We start from the raw sequence: 19514 nt of genomic DNA on the forward strand, positions 1-19514 counted from the left end.
CATTGTGAAACACAAACGTCAAAAGGTAGAAAGGATGACACAATGAAAACAGTTGACCTGCTTAATCAGTTTAAGACAAAATAAGTTTTCAAATAACTTCAAATATTATGTGAACAAGAACACATTTTAATGAATTTCCCACAAAGGGTACAAAATGTTTAAAACTCACGTAACTATTACAACTAAACCTTATGTAAACACAAAATACAATTTACTGAAGCATGGGAGTTCAAGGAGTTCTGGATGGGTTAATATCATCAGTGACTCCCAGCCTCAATGTAGGCACTTCAAATAAAGGATCACCCTAATCGTGAAGAACTAATGCTGCATAAGGATGAGTCCTTCAAAGGCAGTTTCATTTATCTCACTAATCAAACTTCCCAAACTGCATGCAGCTTGATCACCACATATACACAGACTGAACAATGCTCTTGATGCATGCTACTCTCTTCTCAACTTCTCTTTCTTCATTAGAGCCCAGAAGGAAAGTAATTAAAAATTTGAAAATCCTAGGAGTAAAAAATTCAACCAATACATTAAATCATTTAACTTCAAAAATATTACTTTTTAGTGAACATTAAAAAAAGGACTGAATAGCCATAAAAATCATACGAGAACAACTGGAAAATAAAAACCTTCTGGTAACTCCGAAAACGTTACCATCAGGCAAACAGAATCACAAAAAACTACTGATCCGTAGAGTCCTCTCCTTCTGAATCATCACCATGGCGCCGACGCATGGCATTATAAGCCATAGCACTCGGTGCTTCCCCACCAGGACCCACTGAGTCGTAGCGCTCTTCTGCCGAGAGGACGGGACCTCGAGGACGGTTGTGGCGGGGAGGCGGCGCCGATGAGGCAGAAGAGGCAGAGGCACTGCTCGTGGCTGGCTGGGCAACTGGCTGCGACGTCGACGCTCCTCCCTGCTGCTGAGGCCCTTCCATTTGGCTCTGGAGCCTGTCAGCCAATTGCTGCCCACTTTAAAAGAAAATCTTATGTCATTCTACAATACAATACAATTTTCATTGATTTTACAGTTACAAGGTTTAGCAACTAGATTACCCCAAAGACAAAATCAGGGATGGGACCAAAAGATCTTGAAAGTCTTTCCACAAATTGGAAGTTTTACAATTTAAGAAAAAAAAAATTATTTCACAAAATAGATTAATAAATTATCCAGTGGATTATACATGCAATTTAAAAGAAAAAGCCAGTAACTAAAACATAGGCTCTACAATCTCTGTATACATTAATATATCCGAACATCTGTATGAGATTATGTGCATCCACAGCATTAAGCAAAGACAGCGTGCACTATATGTTACCCGAGCACCAGTCTTTCAGCCAAGAGTGGATGACTCTCAGACACTTCACAAATGTTTAAGCAAAATGTCCAGTTTCTTCTTATCTATTTCCAACGCTAATATTCTACATTCATATGGGTAAAAAAGTTCCAGTAGAGCCCCACAAATGCTTATTCATAATGCATTTCATAGGATCACTTCAAATGTGTACTACATCATAAATTGAGCTGGCATAATTCATCAAAGTAACTGGCTTAATTACACTGATGCTGGTACACAGGCATAGTTAGTATCTCAATGCAAAAGACACAATAATTCAGTAAAAGACACATTTACACACATTCAGTCATTATTAATTTTTCTGTACTATAAACACTGTTGGAACAGAATTTTAAAGAAAATAATGCTATCCCACACTTTGATTGTGCACATAAAATTCGTAAGTGAGCTGTGTATTACAAGGATCCATTTTTATTTGCCTCAAGTCTTCTCTGGATTTATAACGGTTTAAATAGTTGCATATACTCAACGATTCAATGAAAAACTTGTCTATTGCTATCAGGGTGAATTGCTGGTGATGTAATAATAATAATAATAATAATTTTATTGGTCCCAGGACTTTACATTGTAAAATATAGGACATGTCATACACAAAAATAAATACATACACAATCAAAATCAGAAACTTCTGTGGTAGGCAAATTCCTCTAGAAACTGAGTTGTGCTATAATAGCCTTTGTTGACTAGAAAGAGTTTAAGATTAGATTTGAAAATTGCCGTTGTAGAAGCTTTTTTTAAGGTTGGCGGCAGAGCATTATAAACCTTAATAGCCATGTGAAAAGGGCTCTTATTGTACATTGCCGTGGAATGGCAGTACATGTGTACTTCCCCACTATGGCGAGTGGAGTGTCCGTGCACTTGAGCATTGGTAGTGAGATCTTTTATATTATCTTTGACATGCATACACAAGTGGTATACATACATAGAAGGTAACGTTAGGAGTTTTAATTCCCTGAAATAGGGTTTGCAAGATTTCCAAGGGGGTATCTTTGCTATATACCTTATACTTTTTCTTTGTATTGCGAAAACTCTACGAAATCCAGGCGACGATCCCCAGAAAATAATTCCATAGGACAAATGGGATTCAAAATAACCATAATATACCATTTTTAGAACATTTAAATCAACAATATCTACCAGATTTCTCAGAACATATCCACTTTTAGCCAGGGTTGAGCATAGGGCATTGGTATGGGTCTCCCAATTTAGGGAATCATCAATAGCTAGACCTAGAAACTTGGTGCTATTTACCCTCTCTATGGGCTGACCATTTAAGAATACCTCTAACTGAGGCACTTCCCTCTTTTTTTTAAATTGAATGTAATTCGTTTTCTTAACATTTACAGAAAGTTTATTAAGGTTGAACCACTTTTCTAGGAGTAGTAGTGAACTCTCCAGCTTCGTTTGCAGCAACTTAGGATCCCTGTGGCTCATTGCTAGAGATGTATCATCAGCATATAATACTATATCATTGTTTTTAATAAACCTCGGCAAATCATTGATGTATAGTAAAAATAAGAGGGGCCCCAAAATACTGCCCTGTGGTACCCCTACATTTATTATTTCTATGGGTGATAAGTAGTTTGTAACAATGTTGTTGATGCCTGTGCCCTCAACCTCTACCATCTGTTGCCTATCCTCTAGATATGATTGCAACCATTTATGAACGATTCCCCTGATCCCATAGTGCTCACATTTAATGAGAAGGATTTTGTGATCTACTGTGTCAAATGCACGAGAAAGGTCATTGAATATACCCACCGAGAATTCATTCCTGTCCCATGAGGTCATGATTTTTTTCAGAAAGCATGCAATAGCATCATTGGTGCTTCTCCCCTTTTGGAATCCAAACTGTTCCATGTTTAATAATTTGGATTGGACGACATAGTTCATAATCCTGTCTCTCATCAATAGCTCAAAATTTTTAGATATATTAGTCAGCAAGGATACTGGCCGGTAATTTCCTATGTTGTCCACATCACCTTTTTTGTGGATCAGTTTTATTTTAGCTATTTTTAAATAGTTTGGAAACTCACCCTTATTAAAGGACTCATTTATTATGAAAGCTAAGGGCTTAATTATAGCTTTAGAGCATTTTTTTAGGATGAAGGAAGGAATATCGTCTATCCCAACTGATGGTTTGTCTTTCAGGCTATTTATGCACTTCAATACCTCATTTTCTGTTACCGGAAAGAGGACCATAGAGGAGCACATGTGTTGACAGTGCCCCGTACTGAATCTGTCACTACTTATTATCGAGCTATGTAATTGTAGAGGTACAGTTGCGAGGTACTTATTGGCAAACACTGCCACTTGCATAGGATCGGCCAAGTTTATCCCTTCCCCATTTTTTATCGTTAAATTTCCACTCCTGATTACCTTAGAGTTTGTTGCCTTTCTTACTATTTGCCATGATGTTTTGGCCAAATTTTCAGCTTGACTGATAATTCTGCTGTAGTAAGCTTTCTTGGTTTGAACTATAAGGTCCCTGTATGCTTTTTTGTAACTCTGAAAGTAGTTACTATTGAGGTCGTAGCCCTTCTGCCCTTTTCTTAATTGACATAATTCCCTAAAATTAACGCTAGCAGCCCTTATTTCATCTGTCACCCAGCCCTTGTTACTCTCATGACACTTCATTGGCACTAATTTTTTGGGAAAGAATTCCTCAAAGATGAGCTTTACATTACTAATGAAATACATGTACATGTCCTGTATACACTTCAAGTTGAGTAATTTGTCCCAGGAAGTCTCACATAATTTATCACAGAATGCATTTACTCTATCTTTTGGGTAGAACCTTTTGTACCTCTTGTAGATTACATCCTTTGCCTTGGGGATACATACCATTTGAGCATAATGGTCAGAAATTCCTAGATTTATAACCTTTGAGTGTTCATTTTCTGTCAGTTGCAAATTGGTGATAACCAGATCGATATTTTTTGATGAAGTGGCTGTTTCTCTGGTCGGTGAGTTTATCAGAGAATTAAACCCATAAAGACCCATAACTTCTCTGAGTTTGGTGGAATTGGCATTGTGGGAGGACATTTCAATATTAAAATCACCACAAATTAACACTTTCTTCTTCTTACCAAAACTTAAGTGTAATAATTGCTCAAATCTTTCAAAGAATTCGTCACTATCACCCCCAGGAGGTCTGTATAGGCACATAATCAAAACATTTCCTATACTTGGGTCAATAGTTATTTCGACTGCTGCAATTTCTAAGCATCTCTCTTTACAGATTACTTTTTTAAAAGCCGAGGCCTTATAACTATATTTACTTTTCACAAAAATGCACACCCCCCCATTTTTGTATTCTGTTCGGCAGAAATAGTCCGCCAGAGAGTACCCATCAAACACAAAAGATTGCATTTCGTCGTTGTTGTACCAGTGTTCACTTACACAAAGAACCGTGATGTCTTGACCACACAAAAGCGCGTTCAGAATCGGCACTTTGTTGCGGATGCACTGCATGTTTTGGTGTAATATGGTGCAGATAGCCGCACCGTTACCTTTTGTATGATGTCCTAGTCATGCCTGACTTACTGCGTCGTACGTAGGTTGCCTAACCGTGCTCTCCTTCGGTAACGTAGCACTCCGACCTTGGGCGACGCCAGCGATATCTGGTCCGTTACTGATGCTTTTATTGGCCCTTTTCAGCAGCGATGGGTTAAACCTTGACACTGATACTTCGCTCGGCCAGGTTTCCTTTTTCTTCAACGCATCGAGGATCGAGAAATCTGCTCCTACCTTGAAGGACGCGGAATTTACAGACGCGAATACTTGTTCGCAAGTAAACTCCTTTCCTTGGAACTTTTTCGCTAAATGATTCTTTATTTCTTCCGGCTTAGTATAGGGTTTAGCCCTACTCACAAATAACCACACACGCCTCGGAACACCAGAGAAGTCACTTGAGTCCGTGTCGCTCCCAACGACCCAAGGTTTTTGTCGAGCATTTTTACTTGCCACTCTGTTCACTTTTTGCCTTCTTTTTTCTTTTCTTCAGTTGATTACCTCCATGAAGGGGCTCTCGTCGTTACAGGTTTCGCTAGTGTCTTGATTTAGTTCCACTGTCTCGTTGCTAACTAAAGACACCGAGTTAATATCCCTCGGAGCTGAAAGTAAACTATCCTTCGTCACATTTGTGGGGACAGAGTTTGATCGAACGAAGTCCGGCTTGTCACTTTCCTTCTCGTCCGGTTTCTCAATGGAAGGCCCTACTTCGATCGGAGAAACTTCCGAGCGGCTAGCGGCGTCCGCGAATGTTACTCTTTTCACCTCTTCAACGATTTCCTTTCCGCTGGTCAACTTCTTGAGTTCCTTTTTTAGTAACTCGATGTCGGCAGCCATGTTGCTAATGGAGTGTTTCGATAAGCGGCACTTAATACATTTCCAGTACGCGTCACGATTCTCAAGTAATGCCTTTATCGATATGTCATTTAGCCCTGTGCACTTAATGTGAAAAATTCGAGTGCAAACGTCGCAAAATACGAGTTTTTCGTTTACTTTCAATGATATTTCGCAGGAGCTACAATGACATGAGTCTTTAGGAAAGATATTTATGTTTTTATCTTGTTTCAATATCTTAATCTGTCATTGTGATATCTGTGGAAAAAAAAGGTTTGACATCCAGTTGGCTCCGGAAGGCTCACGCGATGATGTAGAGGGCTGAACATTGGTGTAAAAGCATAGTTTTTTATACTCAATATGGTGGAGCCAGTCCGCTTCCAATTGGCTTGGGTGCCGATTTCACCATCTTATCCTGCTAGGCCCTTTAAATAATACATTCCTTTTTGAATGCCTACATAGGAATATGCATTCACATGTTTTTGCAAATGAATGAAAACACGGGAACATATTGTGTGAATGAGAAAATATGACAAAAGCCACGGACAGAAATTCATAGAGGCAACAGTAGCATTGATCAAATGCTACACAGGAAACCACAATACAACTACGCAAAGCAAATGAAACACCCACAAAAACGGAGCCTTCAACAATCATGAAAGCTTCTACACGTTAAAAGTAGCAGACATTATCATGCCCCGATGAGGACAGCAAGGAAAGGGCAATGCTTCAAAGCTTCTATTTAGACTCATTGCAGGGAAAGGAGTGATGGGATTAACTTTCTTTGCCCATTTCCATTAAGACACTAACTTCGATGATTCGAAACTTTGATGTTTCACTACTGCTTCCTTGAAAATAGGGCAACACATCAAAAGCAGGAAATATTCCGGTAATTTTATTGATCAAAGTTTTTTCAAACTCAGCAGCTAAAAAATCTGGCCAACAAGCACATTGTCGTGTACGTGCAATTTTTAGCAAATAGCTTTAAGCAATTCCACTCCCTCACACAACTGTGTGCCCAAGAGAGCAGAGGATAAGATTATTAGTAAAATTAAGCTATAGAGAATCATGGTATGGACATGTACCCAGGGCATGCCATAATATTGCAGGTACTTGCATTGCTTGGACAGTAGCACTTTCAGTCGGTTAAGGCTGTTTGCCACGAGATGCTACATTTAACACTTTCAGCCCAAAGGTAAACATTTTAACTCTGCTGTGATCCAAAATTTTTTTTCGTCATTTAGGCTTTAAGTGTTACATTTGATCAACAATGTTCAAAATAAGTAATTATGCAAAAAACATTTGTATTATTACATATTTATTTTTCTGTCACCTATAGATGACACTGGGATCTGGCGGAGGGTAAAGGCTGCGGCGCTCGCTGTACATTTACGTGCCCATGGCAACTTTTTAAAGTCTTTCTGTCCATTTCACATTTTCCATTTCTAGGGTTGATTTATAAGGCTACAGGTTATAAATTTAGGCATTTTTTATTTTTCATACTTATCTATTACGTCTTTTTATTATATTATTTTAAGTACACGATGATTCATTTTACCTATCTCTGATGAGATAAATCAGCAATAATTTCTCATTACATCCAAGAATATGTAGTATGTATCGGTAGTGTTTACAGAAAAATGATACATGTATTTACCTTCCACTGCGAGGGAACTCCCTGTGCACACGTCAATTTAGGATTGACTCGGATGAGTGGTTTCTGACTTGTGGTGCCTCTGATCGTGCTAGTGCAAACATTCATTTAGGAATGGAAAAAAATGGTTAGTTATGGACACATGCCCCAATTGTACCAACTCCGTACTTTCCGAAAAGAGGACCCAATCCACAAGTCTCCCGATACGTACATGACAACTAGTCTACATGTGTAAGCTGTAGAAAATGGCTCTCTTTCTTGTGGAAAAAGATTGGTGAAATATTCTCATAAAGACTCCGAGCCAAGAACGCAATCACGGGCTCATTGAGGGCTGGGAGGGAGCGAGCAATTTGTAAAGGAAGAGCCAAACCCAAACTCCTATTCTTTGCAGCAAGGGGCTTTTGCATTCATGGATGCATGGCTCACCAAGTGTACCCTGGCAGACAAAAATATGGAAATTCACCCTTTCTAACATAAAACTGAAATGCTGATCTGATATGATACTGCTTCACATTATAGTTTCTAAACGTTATTGCGTATATCGAAAAAGTTACCCTATTTTTCCAAATATAGTGACCCCCCCCTAATTCTGAGGTTTCAGTTTCGGGAAAAATTTAAAAGTGCCTTTGAATCTAGTCCCCCTTCACTTTGACCACGGGAATTTTTGGAAAAAAAGGGGGGGACTATATTCAGATAATAGGGTGGTTTCCTATTATTTTTTTATTGCCTAAATTGAAAGATTATTACTCCTGGAGTACGTATTTCACGCTTTTAGATTTTTAAATGACGATATCTATTTTTCGCGATCAAATGAAAAGTGAAAAATTTCAAGCGCGCGAAAACGCGACGCGTAAGTAGGAATGAAGGGAAAAAGTCCGTACGACGCATTTCTGGTTCCCCCTCCCGCCTGGTAGGTGACCTTGATCGAGGCTCTGAGCGCTGATAGGACGCAGGATGCTAACGGGTAGCTGAGTACCTTCCTGTCTGGTAGCGCATGGCTTAAAAAAGGTTTATTAATACCTTATCAAGTGAAGAAAACTTTCCGACCTTAGCCAGTTTTAATAGGTGATTATTAAGACATGTTTCCCTGAGCTCTGTGACTCATGCATGCATTGGTAGTCTCTGACGATGCATAACTCCTATCCTCTCGTGTAGAAACTAGGTCCCTGTGACGTCACGTGGAGTGGAATCGCATGGGCGCCAATCTGGCCTTTTTCAAATGAGGATAAAATTTGACCCTTGCCATTCGTCTAAACCGGTATTTCAAAAACCAAATAATTTGTGTATTATGAATACACTAATGGTGGGTAACGAATCGCCATCAATGCCTTTTGTTTTCTTTGATGAAGGAAACTACCCTATTGCGGTAATTACTCAGTGCAAGTGCAGCAAGGGAAAAAATTCAGTCAAATATTTTACAGAGCATTAAATCTATATTTACTTATGTTATAACACAAGTATATAGGATAGATACTTTCAATAAGTATATTATATAATTTACAACATCATCATTTATCAATTATTAACTGCAGGAAATTCAAATATGAAACGATGTAAAATATTTATCAATACTGGATTCTTAATTATTTTCCATTTTTCAAACAATTAAATGTTTACAATTTAAATCACATCTTCAAAATATACACACAATTATCTTTAGATATTGTTGTGTCCGTGGCCGCGTTCATGCGGGCTCGTGAGTGCAAACGCGAGTGCGGACGCACTTAGTGCGCCCGCACCTGCGGGTACAGTCGTATGATCAAGGGCACCCGAGTTGGGGGACGAGCACAAAGTCACCTCCAAGCGTCCTCTAAACACTTGGGCGGATGTTTCGCAACCGCACCCGCGTCTCGGGGCGTACGTGCGCTGACTACAGGAAACGCTGCGGTTGTCGGCGGACGTGATTGCGAGACATATGCTGGTGCAAAACAGGATGCGTTCCAAGTATAAAAGGGAGAGCCTTCTGCTCACAAGTCGTCAGTCTTTGGCCCAACGTTGGACATACCCTGCGGAGCACTAGCCTCCCAGTGAGAGAGAGAGAGAGAGAGAGAGAGAGAGACTTCTAACTGTGACGGATAATAAATACCGTTATGAGTTTAAGAAAGTCTGGCTTCTGATTCTCCGCGTCCGCGATCCCGCTTTAAGGGTCTTGGTCGCCACAGGGATGCGACAATATTGTACAATGTCACAATGACAGTGGAGAGGGAGGATCTTGGATGCAAGGATCGAGGAGGCCAAGTTCTTCAAGGCAATCGGGGCAGAAGGTGGACAAGGGTCTTATTCCCAATCTTTGAGCACTTGTGTGAATCATTTTTGGCCCCTTCTTTCTTCTTCGAAATTCTTTGGAAAATGCAAATTCATTGATAATAAGGAATGGCCCCACGATACAAACTTATTTCTTCTTGTTTGGCCTTTGGCGAGGACATCTATTATAGACAACGTGAATGAGTTCAAGCTCAGTTTTTGCGAGCCAGACTTCTGGTATGGTAGATAAGAATTTAAAAGCATTATATGCATTACAGGAATCCCTAATCTCCATTTTAAAGTTTTATGATCACAGGGATAGTATGCCATGAGTTGGTTGACACGGTGCCCCCCCCCCCCCCCCCGGGAATCTATTGCATGATGAGATTCTTGGTGTCTTGCACAATAAGCACTCAACGGAAAATTTCAATCCTGGCCAACCTGTTCCGATACAATTTGCTCGACATAATTAAATATGAAGACCATATTAAATGCTTCCATCAAGAAGTATTACATTCAGAAGGATGCCCTACCGTCATCTGCAGCTGAAAGGTTGCCACAAAGGAAGGAACACTTCAACATAAAATTAAAATGTTGAATTTCAATTGCATAAGATTATGAGTTAAAGTTAGTTTTACTTTTGATTAATAAAAATAAATATTATTTGTAAACAATACAAAAATATTAGAGTAAATTATCTGAGACTCAATTTAATAGAACCCACCTGTAGCAAAGAATTATTTTGAGTCCAGAACTAAAAGTAATTTATTTTCTATGCCTATTGAAGTAGAGGATGATTAGCAATGAATTAGGGGAAAAATATTGAAAAAAAAAGAGAACAGAGAAATTATTTACAACAACACAACACATTTAAGTGAAAATTACCTGGTAAAAAAGTGAAGGAACATTTGTGCAGAGGAAAGAGGTGCGCTCAAAAGCAGAACCGATGTGAACTGTAGATGCCTGAGAACCTACTGCCAACGTTTGAGAAGATCTGAGACCGCCGAGTAAATGGAAAGCGAAGAACAGAGACTTCAAAGTAGCAGCTTCTGAGCGCAGTCGACTGTCATCCATAGATGAAGCTCGGATTTTGGCGTAGTCCGACGCATCATCTGCGGATGACACTTGGTTTCAAAGCGTCAACACATTACCCGCCGCAGATTTTTAGACGAAGTCAACCATTGTGCCACAGTGTTTTTCTTCATCCTTTCACTTAAATGCGTGGATCTTTTCCAGTTGAGTTTTCATGTGCATTCAGCCACGAGTGCTGTGGTCATGTCATATTTGTGGTATTGAAGTATCTATAATAGAGATGGGTCAGCTCCAGTTCCTGGTTCTCGGAGGCGCTGTCGAGAACCGATCGCACAAAGTCGGTACTTTGGAACCGCTCAGAATGGTGGCGAGGATTTGAATTTGGCGCCTAAAGCCAAAATGGATATTTTCGAGGTCAAAAAGTGAAGAAAAGAATTAAAAACGTATTACTTTCCGATCGCATGGCGTCCACGTTTTCTTTTGCGAATTGCTCGCTAACACACACATTTATGAGTTTGTAAGTTTGTTGCTCTCACCAACATGGTAATTTTTCGTGGCTGCGGCTGCTTTCAAATGAGCTGACTTCTCGCCTGCCTCTGTCCACTGCACTGTGCCGTTCTTTCAAACAAAACCCACACATGCTTCTATGGATGTCTTCAAACGAGTCAAATCGCGCTGCCCATTTCAATCTGGCCCGGAGATGCATCGTCTATGAGGTGCAATTCAGACAATGCTAAATTGCAGCCGCTTTCAGACAAAATGACTTTTTGCCAGCCACTGTTCAGGTGAAATTCAGGCCACTTTCAGACGAGACGACTCCCTGCAACGCAGTGCGCTGAGCTGTGAACGGTGGCCGGCAGAATATAGTTTCTTCTGAAAGTGTTCTTGCAAATGAACCATGAACAGTACAGTAATTATTTGACACACGAACAAGATACATTCCGAGAGCTTGTTCGTAAGTTGATAAATCTATGCAAGGCATCGAAAAGTGTGGTTATCTTGCAGAATGCAACACCACATTACATTTTTGCGTTAGCTCAAGGGAGCTCAGTTTATCCATGGTGCGGCTGTATTGGCATATTGAGCAATTTATTTTTGAGGTTATAAGAACTGTCAATTAAAGTAACAATTTAGACTACATCGCAGAATTGGAATAAATTTTGAACTGACTCACAAGTTACAACAAATTAACGGAAGATGTCATCAGAAGTAAAGGGAAGAAGGGGAGTTTCACAATTGATCTGATGCTATGCAGTATGTAAACCGTGCTCCAGGCCAGGGTTCCCACTCTAACTACATTATAAAATTCAAGGTTTTTCCCAGGTTTTCACCGTTTGAATGTCATCAAATTCACGGTTTGTAGATCGGGCATTTTAGGCAGAAATGTTGATCACCTAACAATCATCGGCCGCACGTTATCTAAAAATGTAACAAACGCGACAGATGCCTCGAATGCAAACGCAGCAATGACAGTGCTCTCTCTCTCTCATGGCGTCACCTATCGTTAGCAAAATTCATATCCGGCTAATAGTGAAGAAGTGCCTGATTTTTTGCCAGGATTAACGTCTCCCAATCGCAAGCTTAAGGTCAATGTGCTGTCATGGCACACACGGACCAATTAATATAGTTACGCTTTCGAATACACGTGTGCAGTTAAATGGGTGGACAGCATCTGCACGTGACTCGGCCTTGAAACATGATTGAAATATCATTTTTTTTTCTTTTAACCATTCTATCGTTTTTCGTCAAGTTTGAGAGATTTTTGAGGTTTTCTGACGAAATTCACGGCTATTTGCAGGTTTTCTTCACGGCAGACGGAATCCACGGCTTATTCACAGTTTTAAGGTTTTCACGGTTTGCAGTGGGAGGCCTGCAAGCATACTTCGCACGGCCCTTCAAAATCAACATCGACCACTACTGTTATCATTTAACACCTGTTCAGTGCTGCAGGCAATATTTCTGGCAAAAAAAGGAGTAGATTAGACCCAGATAGGGTAATATGTTGAATTTTTTAAATCAAAAGCTGGAGAAAGAACCACTGACTGCCTGATTTATTTTACAAATTGGTTGATCATGCATTCTTTCACAACGTGTTATTTAAACATTTTCACTTGGAAAATAAAATTATGGCGACAACCCTAGGATTTTTTTACAGAGATTTCCTGCTTATTTACATCTTTTGTCAAATTATTTTCATTCACTTCTTGTGGTTGTCATTTACATTTGCCATTAATTCAAATAATAAGAGTTCATCCTTGGAACCGAGTAACGAGAACCGAGAACTGGACCAGTACCGAGAACTGAAAAAATTTAAGAACCGACTCATCCTTAATTTGTGACCAACGGCATGCTAATGGAGGCCAAAAAAGTGACTCATTCTTTGGTCATAATGACTGAAACAGCGTGAAGATTAAGTATACGTTTTGGTCATTCTGATCGAAGCAGCAGTGAACATGGTTAGTCCAAAGTAATGCAAACAAACATATTTTGGCACTTCCAGAGTATACAGCCACGAAGGGATCAATCAAGGTCAAATATGCCAAGAGTACTTCATGGCTAGTGCCAATAGAATTAATATGTACTGTCAAACCTCTTTAGAATGAAAATATAAAACATGTCCAATCTACGATGAAAAAATAGCTTCCGATTTTCCTTCCATATAAACAAATCATTTCCATCCTTGGTGGAGCAAACCTCTTCACTATGAAAAATTAAGTAGAAAAACAGAATATTTTAGCTTGGAGTCGATGTTCTACCACCTTACAACGAAATAATGAAGTATGCATATGCATTGTAGTCCTCTTCATCAGTGATGTGATTTTTGATACAGTAGATTCCGGTTACTGGGTCCACGGGTTATTTGGGGCAGCCGCTTAATTGGGGCAAATATGTATTGAAGAACAGAATCCAATTGAAGAATAGTAGAAAGCAAATACTCAATTGGCCGTATAACTCTCTCACGGCTCGTCCACCTTGCAAGTCAAAATTGTCACTGCGTTGGTGTGCGGGAAGGGGGAGAAAACTTCAACGCAGGGACCAAACACCAGCCTCTCAACCGGAAAGCCCAAAACACACACATTCACTCACAACAAACATACACAACAAGATCCTTTGTGGGGGCTGTAAGGATTCTCGCTCCAAAAAAAAAAAAACCGGGAATCTTCACAGGATGGGCCTGTTAGGGATAGCCAGTGATTTGTGGAAACACACACACTCAATAAGCAGTCACTCACCTACAAATGGCTTCAATTTTCCAGGAGAAAAAATATTGCTCAAGGAGAGAGCGTCGTCGGGGATGAGCAAGGGGACGAGGAAAACACGTATAAGTATTTCGGCTACAAAGTAGCCCTCCTCAGTGTGCTCAAGGAAGAACCAAATGCACTTACAACACGAGGCTGAAAGTGGTGGGGATGGGAGGACAACCAAAATATAAATAGGAAAGAGAATGGGGAGGGGGGGTTGAGGATGAAGGGGCCAATGAGGGGGGCCAATTAAAACAGTATTGGGTGTTAGAACATAAGGGGGGAAGGGGGGAGGGAGGTGAAGTGAATGGCTGGTGGTGTAGTGGGGGTAATGGAGGATGGGGGGTTAAGGCGAGGGAGAGGGGGGTGGGTACCTTCCCACATTCCTACAGAACAATTTACAGAATTCTTGAAAAGTTTCAATTATTCTCGCTGATTTATTAAGCATATTAATAGTTTATTAAATGTTGATTGCTCTATAAAAATTATTTAGTCTTTTTTGTATCATTCCAACGTTTTTTCATGCCCTTTGACTCTATACTCGCAGTGATATTAATTATTGTCGTATCAGAATAGTTTTTTTTACATTCTCCTCCTTTAATTTTGTCTTATTTCTCACAAGGGTACCTATTATTGCCTGATTCTTAAAGCTCTTATGGTTATATGGTTATCCATAAGAGGATTCAGATTCTGTTTCCGACCATGAGGATGATAGAATGAGCTCGGGGTAGTGAGAAAAAAGTAGCGACATCCGTGGTGAGGGTATACGAGTGGGTACGGGCCAATTTCTAGGGATTACAGGCTGATGTCGAGCAGAGGAGACTGGTCGAGATGGACAATCCCTTACCAGGAGCTTTTTGTTTCCGACATCTTGCACAAAATTCAACTGACTCATGTGGTCTATCCCCTCTCATCCCTTTCCACTATGCAACTAAGCTATTACCATTAGAAGAAGTTGTGAGTGCAGAGGAGTGGACATTGAACTAACTGCCCAGGTTACTCGTGAATTATTGTGCTGATGACATTTACAACACTGATGAAACATGGCTGAATTACCAAGCAACACCAAACGGCTCTGTTTGTTGCAGTGATGTAGGACAAACGGGTTTCAAAAAAGCGAAGGCATAGCTGTCCAAGAGGATAGGGCAAACTGGTTCCCTCGGACTGGATACCCTCTATAGGTGCGGTAAGCTGTATTTAAATTTTATTATTGAATTTTGAATTGTGAAATACAGTAATATCTCTTTATTGTTTTATTTTAAGACGTACTGGTGAATAATATTGCATAAAATGAAGAATTAAAGTTACTATATCGTTTTTTATAGGTGCGGTAAACAAGTAACGACGGGAATGCGCATCGATTCCATGGTTCCTTTCTGAAATACATGATCTTTGATTCCAAGTTTTCCGTTGCTTGCGGTTTGAAATCTGTCGTGCCTCATTGCTTTTTTAAAGGCTAAAAGTGTTGAAAATGTGCTTCAAGCTAAATTTAAAGTGAGATAACGCTTGATATTACGTAGCAAATGTGTTGTCAGTGGCTGTCAATGAAAATGCAGTGAAATATTCCGATTTCCGTGACCACTCACCAGGTAATGTTTTGTTGATTTTGTCAAACATTCATTTGATCTGTCATTTTATGGGGTTTTTGTTGCTAATGTTGCCATTATTTCTTTAAGGGATACTCAACATTGTAATCCGAGGATATCAACCTTGAAGGAAATGGCTATGTTGTTTGTGCGGTTTGACTGCTCATACTACTCAGACGGCTACACAGGCTATGAAAGTGGCTGTAAACGCCGTGTCGTGTAAGTATTTGATGTATGTAGTGCTCAATTTCTGGATAAAAATATTGTCTGAAATGTTTTACCTTGCGCGATTGTACGTAGATGTGTGTTTTCTTTTGCTGTTGGATGTAGTTGATTACCTAATGCGGTATGTGATTAATGGTCACTGTGTTATAGTTAATTGAGTTGTCAGTTTGAGTTTATTTACCAATGAAATGATAATGTATAAAGCCTTGAAAATAGAGATAAAATTTCCGGTATTAAAAACTTGAGAGCTATATTAGGTGACGGTCTCAGTACAACTGCATTCTGTGTGATCATGACGGTTAATTAACACCGACGTTAAGGATATCATTTTCATTGTGCTGATTTGTATGTATTATGCTAATTTGTTGGCAATTTCGTGTACAGCGAATTGCCAGGACTATTGTTTTTATGCCGATATTCTGCATGACTTATCTTATTTGTATTGCATTGATTTGGCAATCTTCAGAAACCATGTTATACCATAAATGCTGATAGCTCTTTAAAAATAATTTTTTGCCCTCTCTATTTAAATAATAAAGATATGTCAAGGACCAAGTTACAGCATACCCAAGTTTGTGCGGGTCAGAGACTAATTTTGTGGTGGCATTGATATGGACTGACTTGTATTTGGTATTCAGAATACCGTTTTGTTTTGTACATGGCTTTCTATGTGACATCAGAAGAAGTGGTGAGAATTATGTGGCAACCCTAATTTGTTCTTACAAGATTTTGCTAAGCTAAATAATAACTTCATTATTTGTGGAAGACATTTTTTCAGAGAGTAATTTACAAATGAAACCCTCAATCAAATTTTAATGCCGTGCCATCTCTGTTTTTTCTGTTGCCTCTTATAAATCCATTGTTAAAATTTCCTCTGGTGTGAATATGGTTGCTTCTACATCACATGGTAAAGAAGGTGAAAGCTCTTGCATATCACAAGTAACTTTGTATCTACTCATCCACATCGATGCAAATTTATATTGTGCATGAAATTCATAATTAATCATTTAGCTTTGCCAGTATTTTTTCTAAGCAAATTATGTCCATGGTATTCTATGAAAGGTTGCATTTCATAACAGAATAATCAGCAACTTCCTATTACATATGCATTCAATGCTTTCATTTTGGCCATTATCATCAAATTACAGTTGCCTTTCACATTTTTTGCAGCTAGCTGTTCGATGCATTTTGGTGACCTCGTGTTAGAATTCTCCTCACAAGGATGGTGGAAGTGTGTTGCTGTTTAACTAAAGGTCATGTAATTATTATTTTATTTTTGCTTACATTTAGATTTTATATCTCTTGTGGCCCTATACCACACGGGAATTTAAATGACTCTTTTAAAACTCTGCTGCATCTTGAGTGCATTTTAGTATGTAGTGATATTTATGCAGTATTTAAATCTCTGGTGGCCATAATAATTTAATGTGTATCACCTTCATGAGGCCATTGGCTTGTTCAAAATGTCTCTCACCTACACTTTTTGTTTCAGTATATTTTTAATTATTTGTTGCCTCAAGATGGATCAGAGACACAACGTGAAGTACACTGTCTGTGCCCAGTTTAATTTTTTATGATAATATTGACAGAGTTTTGGGCCCTTTACGTATATTTACAGGCATATGGGAATTATCATACAGGAATATTTTTTACACTGTGACAGTACCAAATATCTTAGATAATATCTTAATGTGAATCTTCATTGGTGACTACATATTACAAGAATAATGAAATTACTACTGGTATCCACTTGATTGGGAAACTTACTTGCCCCAACTACCTCCACACAGACTAGGTCTTATCAACTATGCAGAAATTCATTCCTATTTAGACTACAAAATTTTCCTCTGGGGAAATGCTAGTGTAGCTAGAGAGTTATGCTAGTGTAGCTAGAGATGGAGCAATTTCTATGTGAAAGGTGGCTGTTAAATCATTGTTAAGGGTTTCAATAAGGACACTCACTCTGCCATGTACTTATTATATTGTCATGAATTTTTTTACGTTTGTCTGTCGTAATCAACATATGCTGATGCCTAATTCTGCTATACATAGCCATGTGAAATGTGGTAAAGAAAATGTTCATCTGGCTAATCAGCCACTGAACATAAGCAAGAAAGGTCCTCAATTCGGCCTCAATGACTGTCAATAAGATTCCTAATTCAATTAAACATTTAGCCTGCCAAAATATCTTTAAAAATAAATTAAAGCATCTGCATATCCATAAATGCTACTACAGCGTCGTTGAGATTTTGAATGATAACTTTTTTGTAATCTGCATTTTACTGCTTGTTTCTTCTTTTGTATGTAGTTTTTCTATGATTATGCCCTATGTTATTCATGTTAACCTGCAGGACATTAAACGTTGTTATTATCATAATTTTTTAATAAGGATGGTGGCACACTTGCCTTTTTTTAATGCAGATTCATTAATGTTGGTAATTTCTTTCAGGGTTTCTTTGTTGGAGTAAATATCAAGGATCATCACTATGGAGAAAATTAGTGGCTTTTATTCCTCTAAGCAATGTACAGTAAAATGTATTTTATTGGAATGTGTGATGTATTTTTAATCATCATGGATTAATGTTGACATCTGCTGTGTTTGACTGCAATTGTATTGATTTTGCTGTGTTTACTGCTCATTATTTCGTTAATTAAATCTTTACTAGGAAGTGCAATTTTTTTTATTTTCTATCTCCCAGTATACCAAAGCGTGCAACCCGTGATTTATTGCAGCAATTTCACTAATAATCTCTAAGCTTCGCAGTACCCAGAGATTATTTTGGTAAATATTTGATTCTACATAATGATCAGTAATTCTTAGTGAATAAATTCCTATTAGGGTGAGATGTTCGAGTTTCAAGATGCTTCAAACAATAAATAAGTATATTATGAAGTCCAGTTGTATAATTAGTCTTTTAATTTCAGGGAATGTTTTTTTCTAGGCAGGTTTGGTCTATTGCAATTAAAATTATCACTTTTACATATTTGATATGTTGGTGTTAATTTGAGTTGTAATAAACCAAGACTCCTTGGAAAAAAATATCCCTTTTAAAACTACTGGAATAAATGGAATAGGAAGTGAGGCCGATTTGAATTTCCCGGTGACAACTAACGCCATCTATTGCTGCGTATGAGCACTAGGTCGGCCGGGCCACGAATTTAACACACAGTCGACACTCCTTGGCGAAGGATCACATGTTTTGTGTTGTTCAAATGTTTTGGGAACTTGTAAAAAAACTAGAGATGGGTCGAATAGCAGATTTCTCGAATTCGAATATCGAATTCGAATATTAAATCATAGCTCGAATATTCGAATACCTCGAATTTCGAATACCTCGAATACTAAATGATGAATGCTGGAATGTTTGACTCGGTTGCCTATGCAGCAGGCAACACAAGATTTAGGGGAGTAATTTTGATTTCCTTAAAATGATTCGAACAGGAATTTAGCTGATTAATGAATAATTTAATTTTATGGAAACAATTGGGCATATAATTAATTCAACTAACATCGCTTTACCCCCACTCCTGCTGCCAAGTGCTAGCTGACAATCTGAGGCATTTTGCAAAATACAAGCTCTTTTCCACCGGATTTTCTTCAATTATTTTCAGTCCATCTTTGGGAGTTCTCACGAGATAAGAAGATGAATTGGAATTGCTATCAGGGAGAAACCAAATATTCTGAGAAAATATCCTTTTGTCTGTGACTGTAACAATAAAGATTTATAGCACCACTCATAAATTGTAACTTGATATATGTTTTCGGAAAAAAATACCGCATCAACTTCCGAGAAGCTCTGCTGCTCATATCGAGTTTCGC

The 19514-nt window shown here is 38.7% G+C and overlaps 1 protein-coding gene and 1 long non-coding RNA gene across 9 annotated transcripts in view; one reads left to right on the plus strand and one right to left on the minus strand.

Moving 5' to 3' along the window:
* Nucleotides 1-105: 105 nt before the first annotated feature.
* Nucleotides 106-19514, minus strand: part of LOC124170589 (small glutamine-rich tetratricopeptide repeat-containing protein alpha-like) — a 54356-nt gene continuing 34947 nt past the window's right edge. For all 7 annotated transcript variants that reach the window (XM_046549397.1, XM_046549396.1, XM_046549395.1 and 4 more), the window contains one exon: nt 106-978. In XM_046549397.1, the coding sequence (XP_046405353.1) occupies nt 687-978 (292 nt within the window). In that variant the 3' untranslated portion in view covers nt 106-686. The remainder of the gene's footprint in view (nt 979-19514) is intronic.
* Nucleotides 14965-18351, plus strand: LOC124170591. 2 transcript variants are annotated; one of them, XR_006867516.1, is made up of 4 exons: nt 14965-15069; nt 15209-15472; nt 15560-15683; nt 16865-18351. It is a non-coding gene; the product is annotated as an uncharacterized LOC124170591 (long non-coding RNA). The 2 variants fall into 2 exon arrangements; XR_006867515.1 differs by having other exon boundaries at nt 14980-15064.

Source organism: Ischnura elegans, chromosome X (assembly GCF_921293095.1).
Source record: "Ischnura elegans chromosome X, ioIscEleg1.1, whole genome shotgun sequence".
Classification (NCBI taxonomy): Eukaryota; Metazoa; Arthropoda; class Insecta; order Odonata; family Coenagrionidae; genus Ischnura; species Ischnura elegans.